Genomic DNA, 19,223 nt, shown 5'->3' on the forward strand with positions numbered 1-19,223 from the left:
GTCTTTAAGAGTAGAGTCTTTCTATGTGGCTATGTTGGATAACCAAGGACAATGGCCATAAACAGTGTTGCTCTGGAGGCTTGTGGGGATTCCCTGGCCAATAACTAGTAGGAAATATTCCACTGGCTTTTATTTAATAATCTGTGCCTCTTGGAGCACTATTATTCACCCATGCAAAGTGAACCTTGTGAACCCTCTTTATAACAAGTTGTAATTGGAAGCTTCCTTATTCTGTATAGGCTTTCTTTAATATGTCCTTAGTTTTAGTTGTCATACCTAACATCTCTTCCTCTTGCCCATCCCCCATATTCATCCCCATTTAACCCTTTAACTCCCCCTCCTTTATTTCCCATGTATTTTACTATCCCTCTAATTATTTTTTGGATTGCAATTTTATCTTGTCCTTTTGTTTTCCCTTTAGCATAAACTACCTCCTGTTCATCCTTGTCAATACCCCCTCTTTCTCTTTCCTCCTGTTTTTCTCTCCTCCACATACTGTTGAGATCTGAGCATATGAAGTTTGAGATCAGTTGAGAGAGGTCAGAGTAGTATAGGTGTAGACTGACGTACTTTCTCCATCGACACAGTGCTAATAACTAGTCTTACTCTGGTTTTATTTTCCTTTTTGCCTCCCACCCATTCATAGTAACTAATGTAGTATTGTATGCTTCAGTGTTATCAACATTCCTTTACTTCATAAACGATTAGCCTTTAGGTGTGATTATTTCTTACTACAACTGTGTTTTCATAGTGGTCTGTCCATTGATAGTAATTGTTTCTAAGACAGTAGTCTCTTACAATAATGCGGCATCCCAAAGAGTGTAGCAGGAAAAAAATGAAGCCTCAATGTCACTACAATCTCGATTATTTTGAACATTGTGAATATTTCATTATATAAGCATGATTAAAAACAATTGAGCCAGTGGCATAACCCCAAAGAGACAAGCCTCAGTGCAAATAACACAAGATAGGAAAACTCAAGGCAATACTGCTCCTCTAAAAATGCTTAACCCACAGTAATGGCTTCTAATGGGAATGCCAAGATGAAATCTCAGGCAGATGATTTAGAAGAAATCAAAGAGAGAATATGCAATATGGGCTAACACACATACACACACACACATACACACACACACACACACACACACACACACACACAGAAAAATCAAAGAGGACACAAAAAACAAATTCTCTATGGCAGTAGAGCAGTTTATATTACATGGAAGTCAGTATAGGATCTGAGAGAAGCAAAGCAACAGAAACATGGAAGAAAAACCAAATTGAAAAACTGGAAATGAAAACTCCAATAAGTCATAGAAAACCCAACAATAGAATGGATCACAGTGAGCACAGGACGTTAAAACTTGAAGACAGAGTAAGGAGTTGTAGCATAGAGATAACGACCAAAGATAAATTAGTAAAGTATGAACTGGCCACTTGATATGTGTTACTTATGGAAAGAACAAATCTAGGAGTTATGAACATAAAAGAGGAAATAAATATTTAATGCTAAAGTGAGACAAAACATAAATCATTGCAGAATATTTTCCAAATATAGATGTAAGGGGCTTTTAAAAACAACAGACAAACAAGGCCTGAAAACAACCTCTCCACATTGTATTGTAGTTAAAATTGTAAATACACAGAATGGAGAAAGTGCAGGGAGAATTTCAGGTAAAGCCATCAAATGAAACACCAGGTTCAACAGTAACAGCAGATTCAGCAGCAGAAACTTAAATGCACAAGGTCTTGGACTGATGTATTCCAGATCTTTAAAGAAGCTCATAACGGAGACTACCAGCCCCCCCCCCCAAAAAAAAAATCCTGTCTGTTATCCTTGAAGAACTAATTTTTCCTGATAATAACAGACTACGACTTCTAAGCTGTATCTTCAAATATCTGAAATACATGAAGCACTCCTTAATCTGAAAAGATAAACATCCTCAGAAGCTGGAGGAATAAATACTAAAGCATGCAAGAATAAGTGGTGGAGCTAATGAGAAAAGGCAATGGAAGAAATCTTATAAAACCAACAGCATGACAGGCAGTAATATAAAACTTTTAATAATTCTGAATATCAACAGCTTTGGTTTCCTAATTGAAAGGCACAAACTAGGAGGTTGGTTGAGAACACAGACTCCGTCCATCTTTCTGATGCCCCTGAGAAGTGTGGCTCACCATCAAAGGCTGCTTTAGGGCAGAAAGGGAAATGTCATTGCAGTACAGTCAGTGCAGCCAGCAAGCACACAGGCAAGTGTGCTGCTCCTGATAGACTCACTTCAAACCAGAGTTCAGGAGACATGAGACAGCTACTTCATGCTTTTTTAGAGGGACATTCATCAAGAGGACATTAGAATTTTCTGTTTTAAAACTTACTTATTTGGGAACTTCATTATTTGAGTACTGTCTTTAAGTCATTTCCCTCATTCTTCTTTTTCTAACCCTTCTTCCAACTACCTCACAAATTATTTTTCTTTATTGTTACATATGTTAATATAAATCTATAAATAGAACCTGCTGATTTCTTTTACTGTATCATATATTATATATTACGTGATCATATATTATATGTTTTAGGACTAACCAATTGATACTAAATAACAAATTAGAAAGTTCTTCTGAAGGGAAGAATGGTTCTTCTCCTCTCAGAAATTATTTCCTGCCTGTAGCTCTACATCTAGGCATAGTAGGGTCTTGTGGGAGTTCTCCCATCCATGTTGGCATGCCCAACTAATGTCTGGTATTATCCTTGTTCAGGACTGGTTAGGCAGCCATTTTGTTGAGATTTTTATGGGTTCAACTTTCCTGTCATATATAGGAAACACAACCTCACAATCATTCTGTCCTCTGCTCTGTGTTGCTCCCTGAGCCTTAGGTGTAGGGAATGTGGTATTGATGTTTCACTTGGGACTGGCACCCTGAGCTGCTTGTTATCTGTGTCTTGACTAGTTTTGGATTTCTGTAATAGTCTGAGATTCTTCTCCTTCATTTTGCCTTCTCTGTAATTTGAAGATTTGGACTTTTTATGATGTCTCACAATTTCCACATGTTCCTTCCCAATGCTTAAATTTTTCATATTTTTTACTTATTGGTCAAATTCCTCTACTTTATTCCCAGGTCTTGATGTTGCTTCTGCTATTTGATACACTCTACTTTAAGACTTTCCCCTGAGGTTTTAGCTGGGCTATTGACTTTTTCAATTCCATCTTCATTTTTGGTTAAGTTCTCATCAGCATTTCTATTTCTACTGAATTGAGGTTCCAAATGCTGGTTTGTCTTTGTCATCTTATTCAGCCACACATTTGTGTTTTCTTGTTCAATTTGTCTTCACATACTCAGTGTTGGTTTTAGACTAGAGAAATGATGTGTGCTTGAGCAATCCTCACGCACTCTGCCATAGCTCAGGTAGCACAGCTTGCACATGAGGCCAAACAGATCCAGCTGTTTGAACCAGAGCCATTCTTTCTCTCTTAACACACACTGAATTGGAATCCCTCCTTTCCTCTACTCCAAAATCAATACTGAGTATGCAAAGGATTTACTGATCAGTTCTTGATACCCAGTCTGAAATCAAAAGAAAAGTGAACAAGACAAGGGTGGAGTTTATTTTCATTCTTTATGCAACATAGTACTCAAACTCTTAGCAAGAGTAAGGACAGAAGAGAAGGGAATAAAAATGAGATAAGTATGAAAGGAAGAAGTCAAAGTCTCCTTATTTGGAAGAGATTAGCTTCTACATAAGAGAGCAAAAGACTCCACCAGAAAATTCTTAGATCTGATGAACAATGCCAGCAAAATGGAAGGACACAAAGAAAAAATTAATAGTATATAGTATACCAATAGCAAACATGCCAAGAAAGAGCCCATGGACATGTTCCATTAGCTGTAGTTATGCCAGACAGGTAGAATACCTTGGAATATATCTGCTTCATAAAGTGAAAGGCATATGCAATTAAAACTTATCACATCTAGCTAGACTTGGTGGCACATGACTTTAATCCAGCACTCTGGAGAGAGTGGCAGGTGGAATTCAGTGTTAGATTGAGCTACACAGTAAGACCTTATCTTAAACCAAAACCAAACCAAAACAACAGCAGCAATAGCAGCAGCAGCAGCAGCAGCAACAGGAACAACGACAACAACAACAACAACAAACCCTTTAAAATAAAAGTTGAAGAACATACTAAAAATGGAAAGACCTTCCAGACTCCTGACCTGAAAAAGAGCAATTGGGTGAACACAAATATCTCAACAGAAGCAATCTAAAGATTCAATGCAAACCTCATTTTACACAGAAAATAAATCTCAAAATCATACAGTTGTACAGAAGACCCCCCCACCCCCAGTGACCCAAGCCATCATAGCAAAATGATGGTGATGGTGGGACTTCAAGTAATACCACAGAGCCATGCAACAAAAACAGTGGTACAATCAGAAAACACAGATCAATTAAATTCAATGGAATGTTCAAATGTAAATCTAAACATCTGTAGTTGCCTGAATTTTACAAAGATGCCAGAAATACAATGGTTGAAAGAGAGCCTCTTTAGCAAATGGCACTGAGAACACTGGATACTCATATGAAGAATAAAACTAAAATCTCCATTTTTGTGTCTGTCCAAAAATGAACTTCAAATGGATCAAAGATGTTAATGTAAACTCTAGATCACTGAAATTATTAGGGAAAAGGAAAGTATTTTAAGTTGTAGGTATAAAGCAGAACTTTGTTCAAAGGACTCCAGTTGGTCTGAAATTAAGGGCAGTAGCCAATAAATGGGACCTCATGAATTAGAAATCTTCTCCCCAGCAAAGGAACTTGTTAATGCAGTGGAAAGACAGTTTGTAGAATGGGAAAATATACTTATAAGCTGTACATCTGAAAGAAAATTAACATCAGAATATATAGGAAACAACTAATCAGCAAGAGGACAACTCAGTCAATAACAGCTAATGAAAGAAGTGGAGTTCACAGAAAGATGCAGTGGGCTCGTGGAAATGTTCACCTTCACTGCAATTCAAAACTCCTTTGAAATTCCATTTTACCACAGTCAGTATGGTATTCAGTAAGGAAGCAAATGACAACATACGTTGTTGAGAGTGTGGGGGTGTGGACAAAAGGGAAGCCTTTATACTGTGTTTGTGGGAATGTAATGTTGGTAGTCACTATGAAAGTCAGTATGAAGGCTTTTTAAAAGTGTGAAAATAAATCCACTATGTAAGTATTTATCCAGAGGACTCTAAGGTCACATACTGCAGAGACAATGTGTATCAGTATTTACTACAGCAATATTCACAATAGCTAAGTTATAGAACCAGCCTAGGTATGTATCAGCAGAGGACTAGATAAAGAAAACATTGTATAGATACACAATGAACTTCTTTGTCAGCCATTCAGATGAATATAGGTATGTGTAATTCAGGCTCATAGATTAGGTTCAAGGTCAATTTTGTGAATAAAGCCTATCTCAGGAAGATATTTGCATGTTTTTTTTTCTCATTTGTGGCTCCTAGGTTTTATATAGATGTATATAATATATGTATACATTGATTAAAAATGAAACTGCTGGAGAACAAAGGGGACTAACAGGAGGGAGAGGGGATAAAAATGAGGGGCAGAATGGGGTGCTATAAATTCAAGATAAACAGTATACACTTGTGTGAAAAATTAAAAAACTATAAACTCCAAACATTAAAGGTATTTTCTGATGGAATTTTTGACTAAAAGCTCTAGATCCTTATTTGTTTTATATATATTTTCATACTTTGTTTTTTCATCATTAACATATTTTCATACTTTTTAAAAGCTTCTCTAATTAAATGCATGGGAGGTATAGAATTATGCCTTCTGTTGCCAGGTACAGTACTCATCTTCTTTTGTGTGTAAGCACGTTTTTGGTTGTGAATTAGATCAATCTGAAGTGACAGGAGACTGCAGAGATGTCACTGTCTATGACTAACACACACACAGACACACACAGACACACACAGACACACACAGACACACACACAGACACACACACACACACACACATACACATCTGATCTAGTTTGCTTTCCATTGCAATTTGGGGAGGAATGGCTTTATTTTATTTTACAGCATATAGTCCTTCATAAAGGTACATCAGGGCAACAGCAGCAACCTGGAGGTGCATTGAAACAGAAACCGCTCAGGTGTGCTGTTCATTGGCTCACTTGCTTTATATAGCCCAGATCCACCTCCCTGCCCCTGGGTGGCACTATGGACAGTGGACTGATTCTTCCCTTCTCAGTCGTTAATGGAGAAAACATCCCACAGACTTGTCTACAGGCCAAGCTTATAGAGGCATTTTCTCAGTTCTGGTTCCCTTTTCCAGTTGTCCTGAGTTTATGTCAAGTTGACACAATCTTACCAGCATGGTCTCTTCTCAATATATCCACACATCTCCTCACTGACTGCATCTGCCACGTGGATGTACTGAAGTCTCATAATGATGATTTATTGCGAAGTCAATTAGAGCTAATAATCTAAACAATATTAATATAAAAACACACAGATCTGTGACTTAAGGAAGGGTTAAAGATGAGTTTTATTTCTAACTAAAATCACAAAACAATATCTGATTAGGCTTAGCCTGTTTTTTCCCCTAGTCTCTCAAGTTTTCAATAGACTCTGAGTTTAAAACATTTCATAAAGGATAGGATATTTAAACCGGCTCACTGTCATTTCCTATACCCTCTCTGGCAATAAGGTGTATCCCTGATTCAGTCACCACATGTTGTGTGCCTGTCTTCCCTTAGAAGATGGGGTGTGGAATGTGTCTGACAGTCTCGCTGGCACTTTCCTCAGATGCCCTGTCACATCTCAGTGCTCATTGTGGGTCTCTAGCTCAGTTCTCTTACTCAAAGTTCTGTGGCTGAGCTGTAGGTTATTTTATTATTGTTGTAGAGTTTATAGACCCCTCTTATAAAGTACAGTTAGATAGAATGATTGTTATTATTACATATTTACTTGAAGTTATATTCAAATATTATCTTTAGAAAACCATGCCCTTTTTTGAAAACTTTGAATTAAAATTGCCAAATAGAACTTATTTTGTTGTAAAAGTGATTTTGGGCTTTTTTTTCCATAAATTACAATTATGGATATTGAGAAATATCCTCATTTAATAGTATTTATGTTTATATTAAGAACTTTCATGCAAATTTATTATTTGATACTGTTATTGTGCAGAGCCTTACAAACATAAGTTTACTGAAATTTCCTGTGTGACAATCATTTGAAAGCTAGTGAGACGGAATTCTGGTGCTTCCAAGCATGTCTGTGGCAAGGCTCGTAGGTAACCACCTCCTTCCATAGGTAGTTCCGGAAGGGGTTGTTGGTCTAGTAAACTCTAGAAAAGTGAGTGTAGAGAAGATTTTTCCTCTGGATGCTGGGCACTGCTGCTGTGTCCTTGTGAGATGTACTGAAAGCTCATGGCTCATTCTACAAGCACATGGAAAGGACCAAAGCCAGCATGCTTAGTAGAGTAAACCAGGAGAGAAGATCCCTGGTTCCTGGAGGGAGCTGTTGAGTTAAACAGTGCCTAGATAACCTGCCTCGTCTCTCTACTGTGTGTGTGTTCAGCTGTTCGCTGTTATGTACCCTGTTGAACAGTGTTCTAGGATCAATTACAGTTTTAATTGGAGGAGCAATGATTTCCACAGGAAACCTTCAGGATTGGGCATTCTGACCCTCAGAAGAGAGCACCCAGGCACTCCATCCTGCAGGCTACCCAGTTGTGGGTATTTCTGTCCTAGCTGAGTGAAGTCTCAGAAGTGGAGGTTTGGAGGTTAACTGAAAGAGGAACTCTGTCAAATGGAGCTATGGGGAGCAGGCTAGTTATGAAATTGAATTAATGGTTTTGGTGAATGACTGGTTATGTATGGGAGAGAGGAGGGGTCTAAATGATGCCTTATTTTTGGTTTGGGTATGTTTAGAGAGGATTCTATCACTGTATATTTCAAGGGCTGTAACTCAGACAATTTCAACCTTAAACAGTGTAAATGTGAGAGGTTGAACTATTAAGAAAGTGATGTGTGAAAGTATATATGAATAATTGTAGACTTCATAAAAATGCCTAAGCTGTATGAAGTCATTTGTGTAGATCAAATTTGTTATGCAGAACAGGAAAAAGGGGAGTACAGAACTTGAGAGAGCACTACCATTTGTTCCTGAGGAAGTGGTGGGGAAGTGGAAGTAGGTTACAGAAATGGTGCCTTTCACCTTACAGCCTATACAAAGCAGATCTAGGGCTTCATCGTGGACTTTAGAATATTTAAGAAACGGTAGTTTTTTAGCTGCTGTTTCAGCTTAGACTCTGCAGGGCAGTATCCCTGGTGATCAGAGTGTCCATCTAACAGGGCGTTTTCTCTTTCACAGCAGTGGCTTCTTTATAAGGCTACAAGTGAGCTACATACTCAATAAAGAAGTTTCCATGAATTATTTCCAATCATTAATATGATAGCTAGCTGTCTTATTTTGGAACTTCTACAGAATATCCATTATTGCCCATGGTACTTTCCTCTGGATAATTTCATATTCTAGTTCATTCTTTGGCTTATTTTTGTTTTTATCTTTGACATATGTTAGCAATTATCTTTATGTGAGAATAATATATTTTTATTAAAAATATTCTGAAACTAACCTTTTTCTTGGTTAATAAAATTTCTGTAGAAATAAAAATTTTCAGTAGCACAGGAAATGTATTTCATGTTTATGGTGAGTAGTATGGCAAACCTATGAATACATATCTAGAAGTAACTCTGTGTGTGTGTGTATGTGTATGTGTATGTGTGTGTATGTGTGTGTGTGTGTGTGTGTGTAACAGAGATAATGAGAATATAAAACCTCAGTTATTTCTAATCTATGTAGAAATATCATTTTCAGTTATCAATATCATTAAAATGACTCAAGCAACAAATCCTCTCTTCAACCCCCTCCCATCCCTTATAACTTTAGTTTATATTGCACCTGTAATTAAGGAAGAAATCCAGTCTTAGGAGCAGCAGGACTTCGGCTATTGATCTGGGTGTCCCCTGCTCATACTGTCAGCAGCATAGCTGTTCTGTCACTGACAGAGCTGAGAGGATTTTTTTTTTCTATACTGTTTATACACTCCTCTATAGACCTGCTGGCTGGTTGAATTTTAAAGAGTGAGGAGGTTTAAAGACTTGTCCCCTGAGGGATGTTCCTGCCAGTTGGGAAGCGAGCTGTGGCTGTTTTGCAGAAGTGTGTTGCTTATGGAAAGAGGGGGCGTTGTGAAAGGCAACTGAGAGGAGGCTTCCTCTTTAATTTGAGCATTAAAATGGATGTGAAATATGCGGCTAATATACATATATTTAGAGGCAGACATTGACTTTGAGTGCTTTTTTATTGTTTCCGAATTATGTGCTTAATTTTGTAGGAGTTTATCTGACCATTATTTATAGGTGTAGTAAATATGGTAAATGACTTTACATTATGAGACACAGATAATGATGAAGCAACAGTCAAATGAAAACAACTATCTTCGTTTGTAATAAACTGTTTTTTAGTAATTTATTTCATGTCTAGTGACTTCTTTAATTACATTTAGCAAAATATTATCAAGAGTAAAATGACTTTTTCTAAACATGGGCCTGTGCTCCAACTTTTAATGGCACACATTCATAAGCAAGCCTGTGTACTTGCCCTGAGGCTGGAAGGCTTGTTTTCTCTTCTTACTGGTCTGTACGTGAGTTCTCTTGAAGCTTTCCTAGGTATTCCTACAATACTTTATTTTTAACTAATACTTGCAATACACACACACACTGCTTCAAGTTAAGAAAGTCGACTGGAAACATTCAAGACTGTGATTCCATAGGTTTATGTGTTTGGAGCTGTCTCATTTTACTGGGTGTTAGCTTTATTGGTAAAAGACAGTTGTAGAAGTGACAGATTTGCTAAGATATTTGCTCCTTTGCTTCTTAATAGGAATTGTCTTCAGGTTCTGCTCCTTTATAAAATCTCTACCTTTAATTTGTATGATGTCTGTAATTATAGGTGGAACTTTAGATTCAGAGTCAAATTTTAATGTCTTGCTTAGATACATCAAAATACATCTTCCGTTATTTTTCCAATTATCCGTTATTTGCATTTTGTTGTAATTTTTAATAAATATTATCTCTAAATTTTAATGAGATTACTGTTTTAATAAAACATGGATTTTTCTATTTAAATACTTAATATTTAGCTATATTATAATAGATACTTGTATTAAGTTATACATTTAAGAGGGCTATTTGAAATAAATTTACTAACAAGTGTTTTAAGATATAAATGTGTATTTTAGAATCTATACGATCTTTGAATTTTTTTAACCCTTGTGTTGTGGGACGTACAGAGTTGTCAGGCCTCTTATTCATTCTGCTGCCAACTCCATTCCCTTTTCTCTGCCTGCATTTTAATTGAAACAACATTTATATTTCTGAGCCAGAATCTGTGAAAAGTCCCTGTGGCTAGCCTGTGGTACTAGTTGCAGCAGACACAGCTTGCCCATATGGTGCAGTACTCCTTGTGAGACCCATATGGCCTTGTTGAAGGGGATCCCAGCGGGGATGCGAAGGGTGTTAATACCCTTCAGGCCAGGCCTTTCCCTCCCGGGGCTTCCGGGCATTGTCAGTGCAATCTGCCAAAGCACATACTTAATTCCTTTTTAATAATCAATTATTTCAGTCTGAGAACCTGTGCTTTTGTCTTAAAAATACTTTACCCACCCCTTGAAAATATCTCAAAAAGTTTTAACTGCATGTTTAAAAAACATTCTAAAGCATCCTCTTTATTTTGAATTTGCATTTTTAGGAAGTTCTGCAGAGCGTGCCCAAGTTCTGTTTTCCCTTCGATGTGGAAAGGTATAGTATAAGTTACTGGTTAAGATAACGTTATTCTTTGCTAGCACACATTTCAAAATGATTAAATATACATTTTAAGAAACTGGCACATATCTTTGTTTTGCTTCTATGCAAATATGGCAGGTGTGAGGTTCAGAATTAGATAATGCTTACAGTGAAATCGCCTTTCAAATTATTCTGTCCTTTTCTTCTCTACCATGGCCAGATAGGTGTTCTTAAAATAACCTGACCACAGGTTATGTTTCTTCTCCTTATATTTCAGGTATAGATTGTAAGTATTAGCAGAGAAAAGCATGTCATTGGTCTTTGATTGTGATCTTCAGAAGGTCTTTGAAACAGGGTTCATCCCACTGGAAGAGCATCTGTGAGTGCTGGGAACTTGTTAGTTGTTTCTAAGAACAGTGTCACACAACAGTGTGCTACTGAGGGCGGCTGTGGGAACTTCCCTAGTAGCTTCAACAGTTCCAGTGTGCTTATATTTTACTGCCAACACTACCTGAACTTATATGCAGCTGGAAGTTAGCATAATAGAGCTCTCTTTAGAAATAATGACATTTATGTTTTTCATGAGACTGATCAGTATTAGTTGTATTTTAAGAATGTACTGTAAAAAGTTTTTAAAAATCATCTTATGAAGACATTTTGCCAAATATTAGTAAGACTGAATTTTTAGTATATAGATTGAAAAGAGATCTGATAGTGGGTTAGTTAATACTAATAAATATAGCTGATAAAAAGTTATTCACTTACCTTATTTCTGGAGAAATTTATAGTATTACATCAATAGTGAGAATAAAATAGAGGAAGAAAAACTGCAAGAGGATATTATCAATCTTGAACACTAGAGGACATATTAATCCCTGGAGGATTTATTTGACATGTATAAAACTGGATATGCACTTGTCCTGGCCATTTATATGTAAACTTATTTAATAACTGTTGTTTTGTGACAAAAGAATTTATAGTTTTAGAATACTGGTAGTAATTTATTTAATTTCAAAATCTGTATGACTCTTTTAAAACCAAAATTTATGTTATCAATATTTTATTTTGGGGCAAAGAACATGAAGTCCTATTGTGGTTTTATGAGCCAATATCTGAAAATATGTTGATGCTTTTTAAGCAGAGGTAAATGTTTAGTTTTATATCATCCCTTATGCTGAAGTGCAGCATGTAATTTGGTTTATTCTATGCATTTTAAAATCAGATAAAACTCATATAGACCAACCACTAGTGGGCTTCTTTAGCAGGAGTTGTTTTCTTTTAGTTGGACTTTGATTATGCAGCTTATTGATAGTTCTAAAATAATGCTAAGAAGATAACAGGAGTGCTTGGCGTGAGGTCCGTTGGGTGGGAATGTCAACAGAAGAAGTGACTCGGGATGATGGTGCTCACCTTTAGAGGATGCACCAGCATGGTTTGCTATACAGGCAGTCAAAAATCAGGAAAAGAGGAATAATTAGACAAGAGAAGGGCTGCTGGTGAGTGTAGAGACTGGATCTGCTGATTCTTCTCCAGAGTGAGTAACCATGGCTGCAACCTCATGATAGATTTTATGGGTAACTTACTCTTCTGAAAATTAGGATGAATTTTGACTTCCACGTGGGGCATTTGTGTTGGTGTGCTCTCCCATAAGCTGTTAGAAGTCTTGTAATGCTTGACTCATGACTCATGAGTTGGTTTATAGATTCATGACCCTTCTAGTTGCAGAACAACATTCCAGCTTTTATTACCCAGTATTAGAAAGGTGAAGCCAGTGACAAGTAAGTCTTCTCTTTTTATCCTCAAGGAAACCAGCACAGATCTAATACCATGATATTGTTATGTCTTAAGGGTGTCTCAGAATCAAGTTGGACAGCACTTTACCTTCGTCCTGACAGACATGGAAAGTAAGCAGCGATTTGGGTTCTGCAGGCTCGCATCTGGAGGCAGAATTTGTTTATGTATTCTTAGGTGAGTAATTATAATCAAAACATGGCTACAAAGTGGATTGTGTCTTTGTCCAGCTATATCATGCTTGAGATCTCAAAAAATAAAAACAAAGCAACTTTTCATAATTAAAAAAAATTTTTCTTTACTTGTTCAGTCTAAATCCAAGGAAGAGTAGAAATAGCCTCCCATCTGTTCCACATACAAAGTAAATTGTTTTCCAGTAACGTAATAGAATTTTTCTTAAAAGAAAAAATAAAGGATTAGTTATTGTGATTTATTTCTGAAAATAAAATATTAACATGGGAGTTGTGATATGTGTAATAGGATAACACTTAGTAAAGTTGACATGCTTTTTACTGTCATTGATACACATGCAACCTTTGTGAATCAATTGTGGTTTTAAGGCAAAGATTGCAAACTTGTAGTTGGGAAGAAGTTAGAGAATATTGTTAGGCCACTGGGTGTTTTAAAATGCTTAAAAGATGTTGTTAACCTTATACATTTTAGGAAGTTTTATGTAAAATTTATATTCCTAATTTCTTTAGAGAAAGGAAGGGATATCTGTTCATTGTAAATCTTTCCTATCCCAGTGAAGATGATAAGCTGGAAATAGAAGGGGTTTTAGGAGTGTGATGATCTTGCTAGATTTTATGGTGGCAGTTGAAATAAAAGGCATTTAAACTTAGTTCCTGTAAGATGTCATGGTAAACAAAGAATCCAGATGTAGCCTATAAAAAGTACAATTTTTTATTACTATAATATAGTTACTGCCAATTCTAGATTCAATAGATGATAACACTCAACTTATAGTTTAACATCTTATGAGGAAAGCATTGTTTATTAGTCACTTTTGTATTGCTGTGATACAACCAAACGACTTATAGAAGGAAGGGTTGTATTTTGGACTTACGGTTTCAGAGAAAGAAGTAAGTCATTATCATCATGGTAGGGAAATATGGCAGCAGGCAGCATGCATCAGGCATGATGAGAGGAACAGCTGAGAGCCCATATTCTAAACCGGAATATGGAAATCAGAGAGCCAACTTCAACGGTGCCAATGTTTTTTAACTCTCAAAGCCCACTGCTTGTGACATACTTTGTTCAGCAAGGCCATATCTCCTAAGACTACCAAGACAGCCACCAACTGGAGACTAGTATTCAGAAGTATTCAAATGCCTGAACTATGGGGGGCATCTCATTCAAACAGCACATCCTGGAATACAACGAGTGGCTTCTCTGTTCATTTGCTATTGAGCTGCCTTTGTCAGTCAGTGAGAGCCCTGTATGCTAGTGCATGCCTATAATAGTAGCACTTGGAAACTGATGTAGGAGGATTGCAAATTTGAGGTTGACTCTCTGCTATATAGTGAGACCTGGGACTTAATAAAAACACTCCAAACAAATGTCAGAGTGGAATAATCCACTGTTCCCTATTGTTTTTGATAACTCACCAGAGAATAAGTTATCAACATTATTTGTTTAGATTTGACTCTGCCTTCAGTAGTTTACCCAATTACCTTCAAATTGAATTTCAGATGCTATTTATAATTAAAGAGTTTGAACTGCTTTCTTTTTTTAACACAAAATATTTTGAATATGTTGAAACTATAAATAAGCCTAAATACTGAATACTCAACATAGTTTAAATACGTTTCTACTAGTTTTTAAACATAGGAAAGCTACTGTTATTTTAAAACATGTAAAACACAATATCCTACTTGTTAAATAAATGAGAAAAATGTGTAGTGTCTATATTTGTAAGCCAGTTGTCATTAATTTGTAGAAGTTGTTATGTTGTCTCAAACTTGTACATTTTGGAGAGCAGCTGAATATTTGGACTCCTGAGTTAGAAATAGTTTTACCTGCAAAAATTTGATTATATTATATAAATATAAGAAGTGAAAATTGAAATTATACGTCAGTAAGATAGTATTATAGTATGCATCATTGATTATTTGTTTTTTATTCAAGTAATCTTTTATATTTATTCTCTTGGTTGTCTGACAGTGATTCTGGTGGCTAAGGAGTAGGATGTTTCACACGGTGAACAGCTAATTTATAATTTATAATTATTCAACAGTAAATAAGAAATGTAATGATTGTGACAACTTATTTAGAATGTTGCTGTGATTAAATGATTAAGTGAATGTATTTAAGTTTTATTCAGATTTATCTTTTCAAAAATAATTTTGAAGTCTAGCATGAGAAGAATTATAGTGGTTTGGTGCTAGCTTGGCCACTCTGAGGGGTGGTACTTGACCACCCATGAAATCATTGAAAAGATTGATAAAGCTTTAAATACTCTAGGAGTTTACTGTTCACTTTTAAAATTTGTATTACAGTAATGAAAGCTTTTTTGTATCTGACAGGAAACCCTGAAACCTTAGAGACTGGTGTGCTTGATCCTACAGTGATGGTCATTATATTGTATTGTATGTAACAGAAGGACATTTTTAGTAAATTCATGTAATAAGTTGGTAGGAGTAGATAGAGAAGCACTTAGGTGGGTGGGGCTCGCTAGCAACTTTATAGTAAACATCTATTATGTTGACAGAACAATTGACCAAGCTGCCAAAGAACTCACCCACAGAGAAAATGTAAGCAGCTGGTTTTACTGAGGGCAGGAGAAATGATGAGCATGTTAAGGAGGGCAGACTTGCCCAGCGTGGTAGGGCTTTCCTGTGATTCTAGCAGTGAGGAACTGGAAGCAGGGGCACTGACAGTTTAGGTCCAGCATTGATTACATAGTGAGACCCCGTGTTGCAGTGCCACTCCCTGAGGCACAAGTTAAGTAGTTTTAATCACTGTGAGGAGACATGGATGCTGTCTTATATACTCTTTGTAAGATGATTAAGTGGCATAGTCCTGTGAAAGGAAACTTGATAATACCAGAGTTTTGATCTCTTTCGTTTCTTGTTTCTGTAGTTTTAGCTCTTGAACTCTTCCAGAGTCTGTAAAAATGTATTAGCTGTGTTGATGGTAACAAGCTTTAAAGACACAGAAACTTTATTAGTGTCACTTAAGCTTAGCACAAAGGGCATGCTATACTAAAATATTATATATAATTTATAAACCAATTTAAATAATAAAAGAATTTAGATTTTTTTTGTGTGTGTCTAAGAGCTCTTTCTAGCAGAAAGTTCCTTCTGTAGGTCCAGGTAGTTCTGCTATCCCTAGCATCTACCTACTTTACCCCTGGCCTCCAAGGGACTCTTCATAGAAGAGGTGTTTGAAGAATAACTAAATGAAAAGATGGAGAAAAGGAGAGTTACATATGTGAAAAAAACCATAAGCAAATATATCGCAGCTTAAGAGAATAGTTTATAATATGATTTAAAATGATAAAAAATTCAAAACAATAGTCATAGCGCTCTAAGTTGTTGTTATTTAACAGGTTATGTGTTTCCATATAAAAGTTTATTTGTTTTATGAAGTAATTCATAAAAATAACTATATTAGTATATAATTGTAAATACTTGTAAAAATGTCTCAGAGAGTATGTCCTCAGTTTTTGAACTTTACTTTATCATTAGTTTGCTTTACCATTTCTACATTGCAGCACCCCTGCCCCCCAATTTTCTAGTCAATTGCAGCTTGATTAGGCAGGAATGTGATGCCTTCTTATCATCAAGTTCTGGAGAGAAACCAAGAGTATTGACAATATCCTGTGATATTTGTGTGTGTGTGTGGGGGGTGTCTCTGGGACTTGGTTAGCCAATATCTCACACATAGGCAAAAGGCTAACCCATTATTAGTCCTGTTGTTTTGTTTTATTTTGCTTATTTATTTTTTGCTAGTTTTAATGTGTTGTCTAGTTGGGGTTTTGTCCCATTATTGAGTAACTACATTTATAAGCATTTGTATGTTTCAGGACACCTCTGCAGTAATTAGTTTCTATCTGACTGTTTGAAAAGGCCTTTAGTGTTGCTCACCCCTCCTCAGCTGCTGTCCTGCTTCCTATTCCGTTTAATTATTCCTGTTTCCCTTTCTGTATCACTGTATCTCTAGTCTTTTCCCCATACTATTCTCCTGATTTTTATGGCTATGCCAAGTAAAATATGCACATCTAAAGTTTTAATGCTGCTATTCACATATGGGAGAAAACATGAGATTTTTATCTTTCTAGGTCTTGGTTACTTTAGTCGGAATGCTTGTTCCCAGTCCTTCCATTTACCTGTGAATCTCATGTATTGGGAATTGCTGTGCACACTGCCTGAAGAGAAAGTAGCCATCTGCCTCAGCCACGTGTAAACCCTGCAAGCTACTAATGACTGTCTTGGTGTGAATGCCATGAGAGTAACTTCTTACTTTGTGATGATTGGATTTAAGGCTTGCTCCACTAGATGGAACCCAAACCTAGCACTATTAGCATGCCCAAGAACCAGTGGCTAGGTCAGTCCTAATGACCTAAGAGAGAACGTACTATACTTATTCTGCTAAACGAACGTAGCATTACCATGACTCTTGATTATTGACTTCTGTACCCACAGACTAGTGCATCTCCTAGCCTTTATCAGAGAAGCATTTTCATTCAGTAGGTGGAAATTAAAATGGGGATCCATAAGTGATTAACAGGTAGAGAATAAGAGATTGTAGGACTGTGTGTATCACATTTCCTGCCACCCTAAGGCTCAAGGATCATCATAGAAGAGGGGCTAAAAAATTTTAAGAGCCAGAAATGGCGATGACTACAAGGAAACAATGTTGTCAAGGCACAACAAGGAAGAATGCCCATAAGAATTCATAATGATTTTGACAGTTTGCACATGATGAGTGCAAAGCCAAGCCAGATAAAAATCCCAGCATGGAATAGGGAGGTAGGTAAGAAGTGCCACCCTAGGTCAGGGAACTATTGGTCATTTATAGCTTTTGGAGAGGGAAATTTGGTTTTCTTTAAGAGTATGGTAGGTAGACTGACCATTCTCTCCAAGGCAGACCCTGCCCTAAACAATATTTACACAACACATACTGGAGTAAATAGATTGATTGAATGAATGCAAGGAACAAAGAAGGAAAGAAAGAAAGAGACCACAAAGTTGGGTGGGTATGGGTGTGAGGGTGGATATGGAAAGAGTTGGAGTGAGGGAGGGATAGATGTGATCAAAACAAAATGATGAAATTCTCAAAGAATTAATGAAATATTATTAAAATTGTTAAATAGAAAGAGCATATGAATTGGTTATCCAGTACTATATGGTCAGCCTGAAAACACACACATATATATGAGTAACAATATCTAGACTGATGAGTTGTTCAGGAATATAACAGATTAGTGCATCTCCTAGCCTTTTTCAGATAGAGAAGCCTTTTCATTTAGTAGGTGTAAATTACCTGTGTACCTGTGTAACAACATTTAATGAAAAGGGAGGCCATGGAGTTTTACAAAGATCAAAGAGGTGTACATGGAAGAGTTGGAGGGAGGAAAGGGAAGGAGACAGGGGAAACAATGTAATTATACTATAGTTCAAAAAAAATAAAGAAAATATTGTAAGGTTATAAAAGTTGTTTCATGTAGAATTTTACTGATCTAAAATTCTAAGATGCCATCATTGTATAGATGATCAAGTATACAAGAACTTTAGCCCCATTATGTTAGAAATTAGTAGGACTGTATCCAGATCATCTTTGGTCAGGTAGATATATATGGTGTATTTTCAGGATGCAAGTTATCTAACTAGTGTTGCAGTGGGCACGACAGGCATACACTGGTCAGGGCAGTGCTGTAGAATTAAGGGCAGAGACAGGACAATTGTGTTCTGTGCCACTGAAATTTAAGATGAGGATGTGAGTGACCTTGGACAGAAAAGAACTGATGGGCTGACTGTGAGTTAAGAATCCAGATTTAGTGTTTTTCTCTGATTTCCATGTAAAATGGAAAAGTGTTTTCTTGGTTGAAAATGTGTTACACATTTCTAAAACTTATTACCTTGAATCAAGGTACCTTGTACACTGAAAATATAGTAGGAAAAGTTTGGGATAACACAAACATTATATACACGTATAACATACATTATATGCACATTTAAAGCTCAGAGTCAATAGTAATGTTTGTTGAAAGATCCAGGGAAGGAATATGAGTCACTACAGAGCTACTCAGTTTCCCAAACTTTCCTGTTTGTCTCGGGCTCCTAGTCGCTGAGCGCGCAGCTCTTCAGATTATGACTACATGCTAAGGAAGCGTTATGAGATATTTACAGTGAGGTTGGAAAATCATTTGACGTGGAATTTTTGTACTTAATACAGCTGAAACGTACTGAAGAACTTGCTTTTTTTCAGCAAGTCATAGAGCATACACACAGGTCAAAAACCAAGCCGGGCGTGGTGGCGCACGCCTTTAATCCCAGCACTCGGGAGGCAGAGGCAGGCGGATTTCTGAGTTCGAGGCCAGCCTGGTCTACAAAGTG

General features: G+C 36.6%; 1 protein-coding gene across 2 annotated transcripts in view; it reads left to right on the forward strand.

Annotated features, from left to right (window-relative positions):
- Dennd1b (DENN domain containing 1B) overlaps positions 1-19,223 on the forward strand; it is a 209,379-nt gene that overhangs the window by 65,752 nt on the left and 124,404 nt on the right. For both annotated transcript variants that reach the window (XM_021163128.2, XM_021163138.2), the window contains exons 4-5: positions 10,838-10,887; positions 12,721-12,840. In XM_021163128.2, the coding sequence (XP_021018787.2) occupies positions 10,838-10,887; positions 12,721-12,840 (170 nt within the window). The remainder of the gene's footprint in view (positions 1-10,837; positions 10,888-12,720; positions 12,841-19,223) is intronic.

This window comes from Mus caroli, chromosome 1, assembly GCF_900094665.2.
Source record: "Mus caroli chromosome 1, CAROLI_EIJ_v1.1, whole genome shotgun sequence".
Classification (NCBI taxonomy): Eukaryota; Metazoa; Chordata; class Mammalia; order Rodentia; family Muridae; genus Mus; species Mus caroli.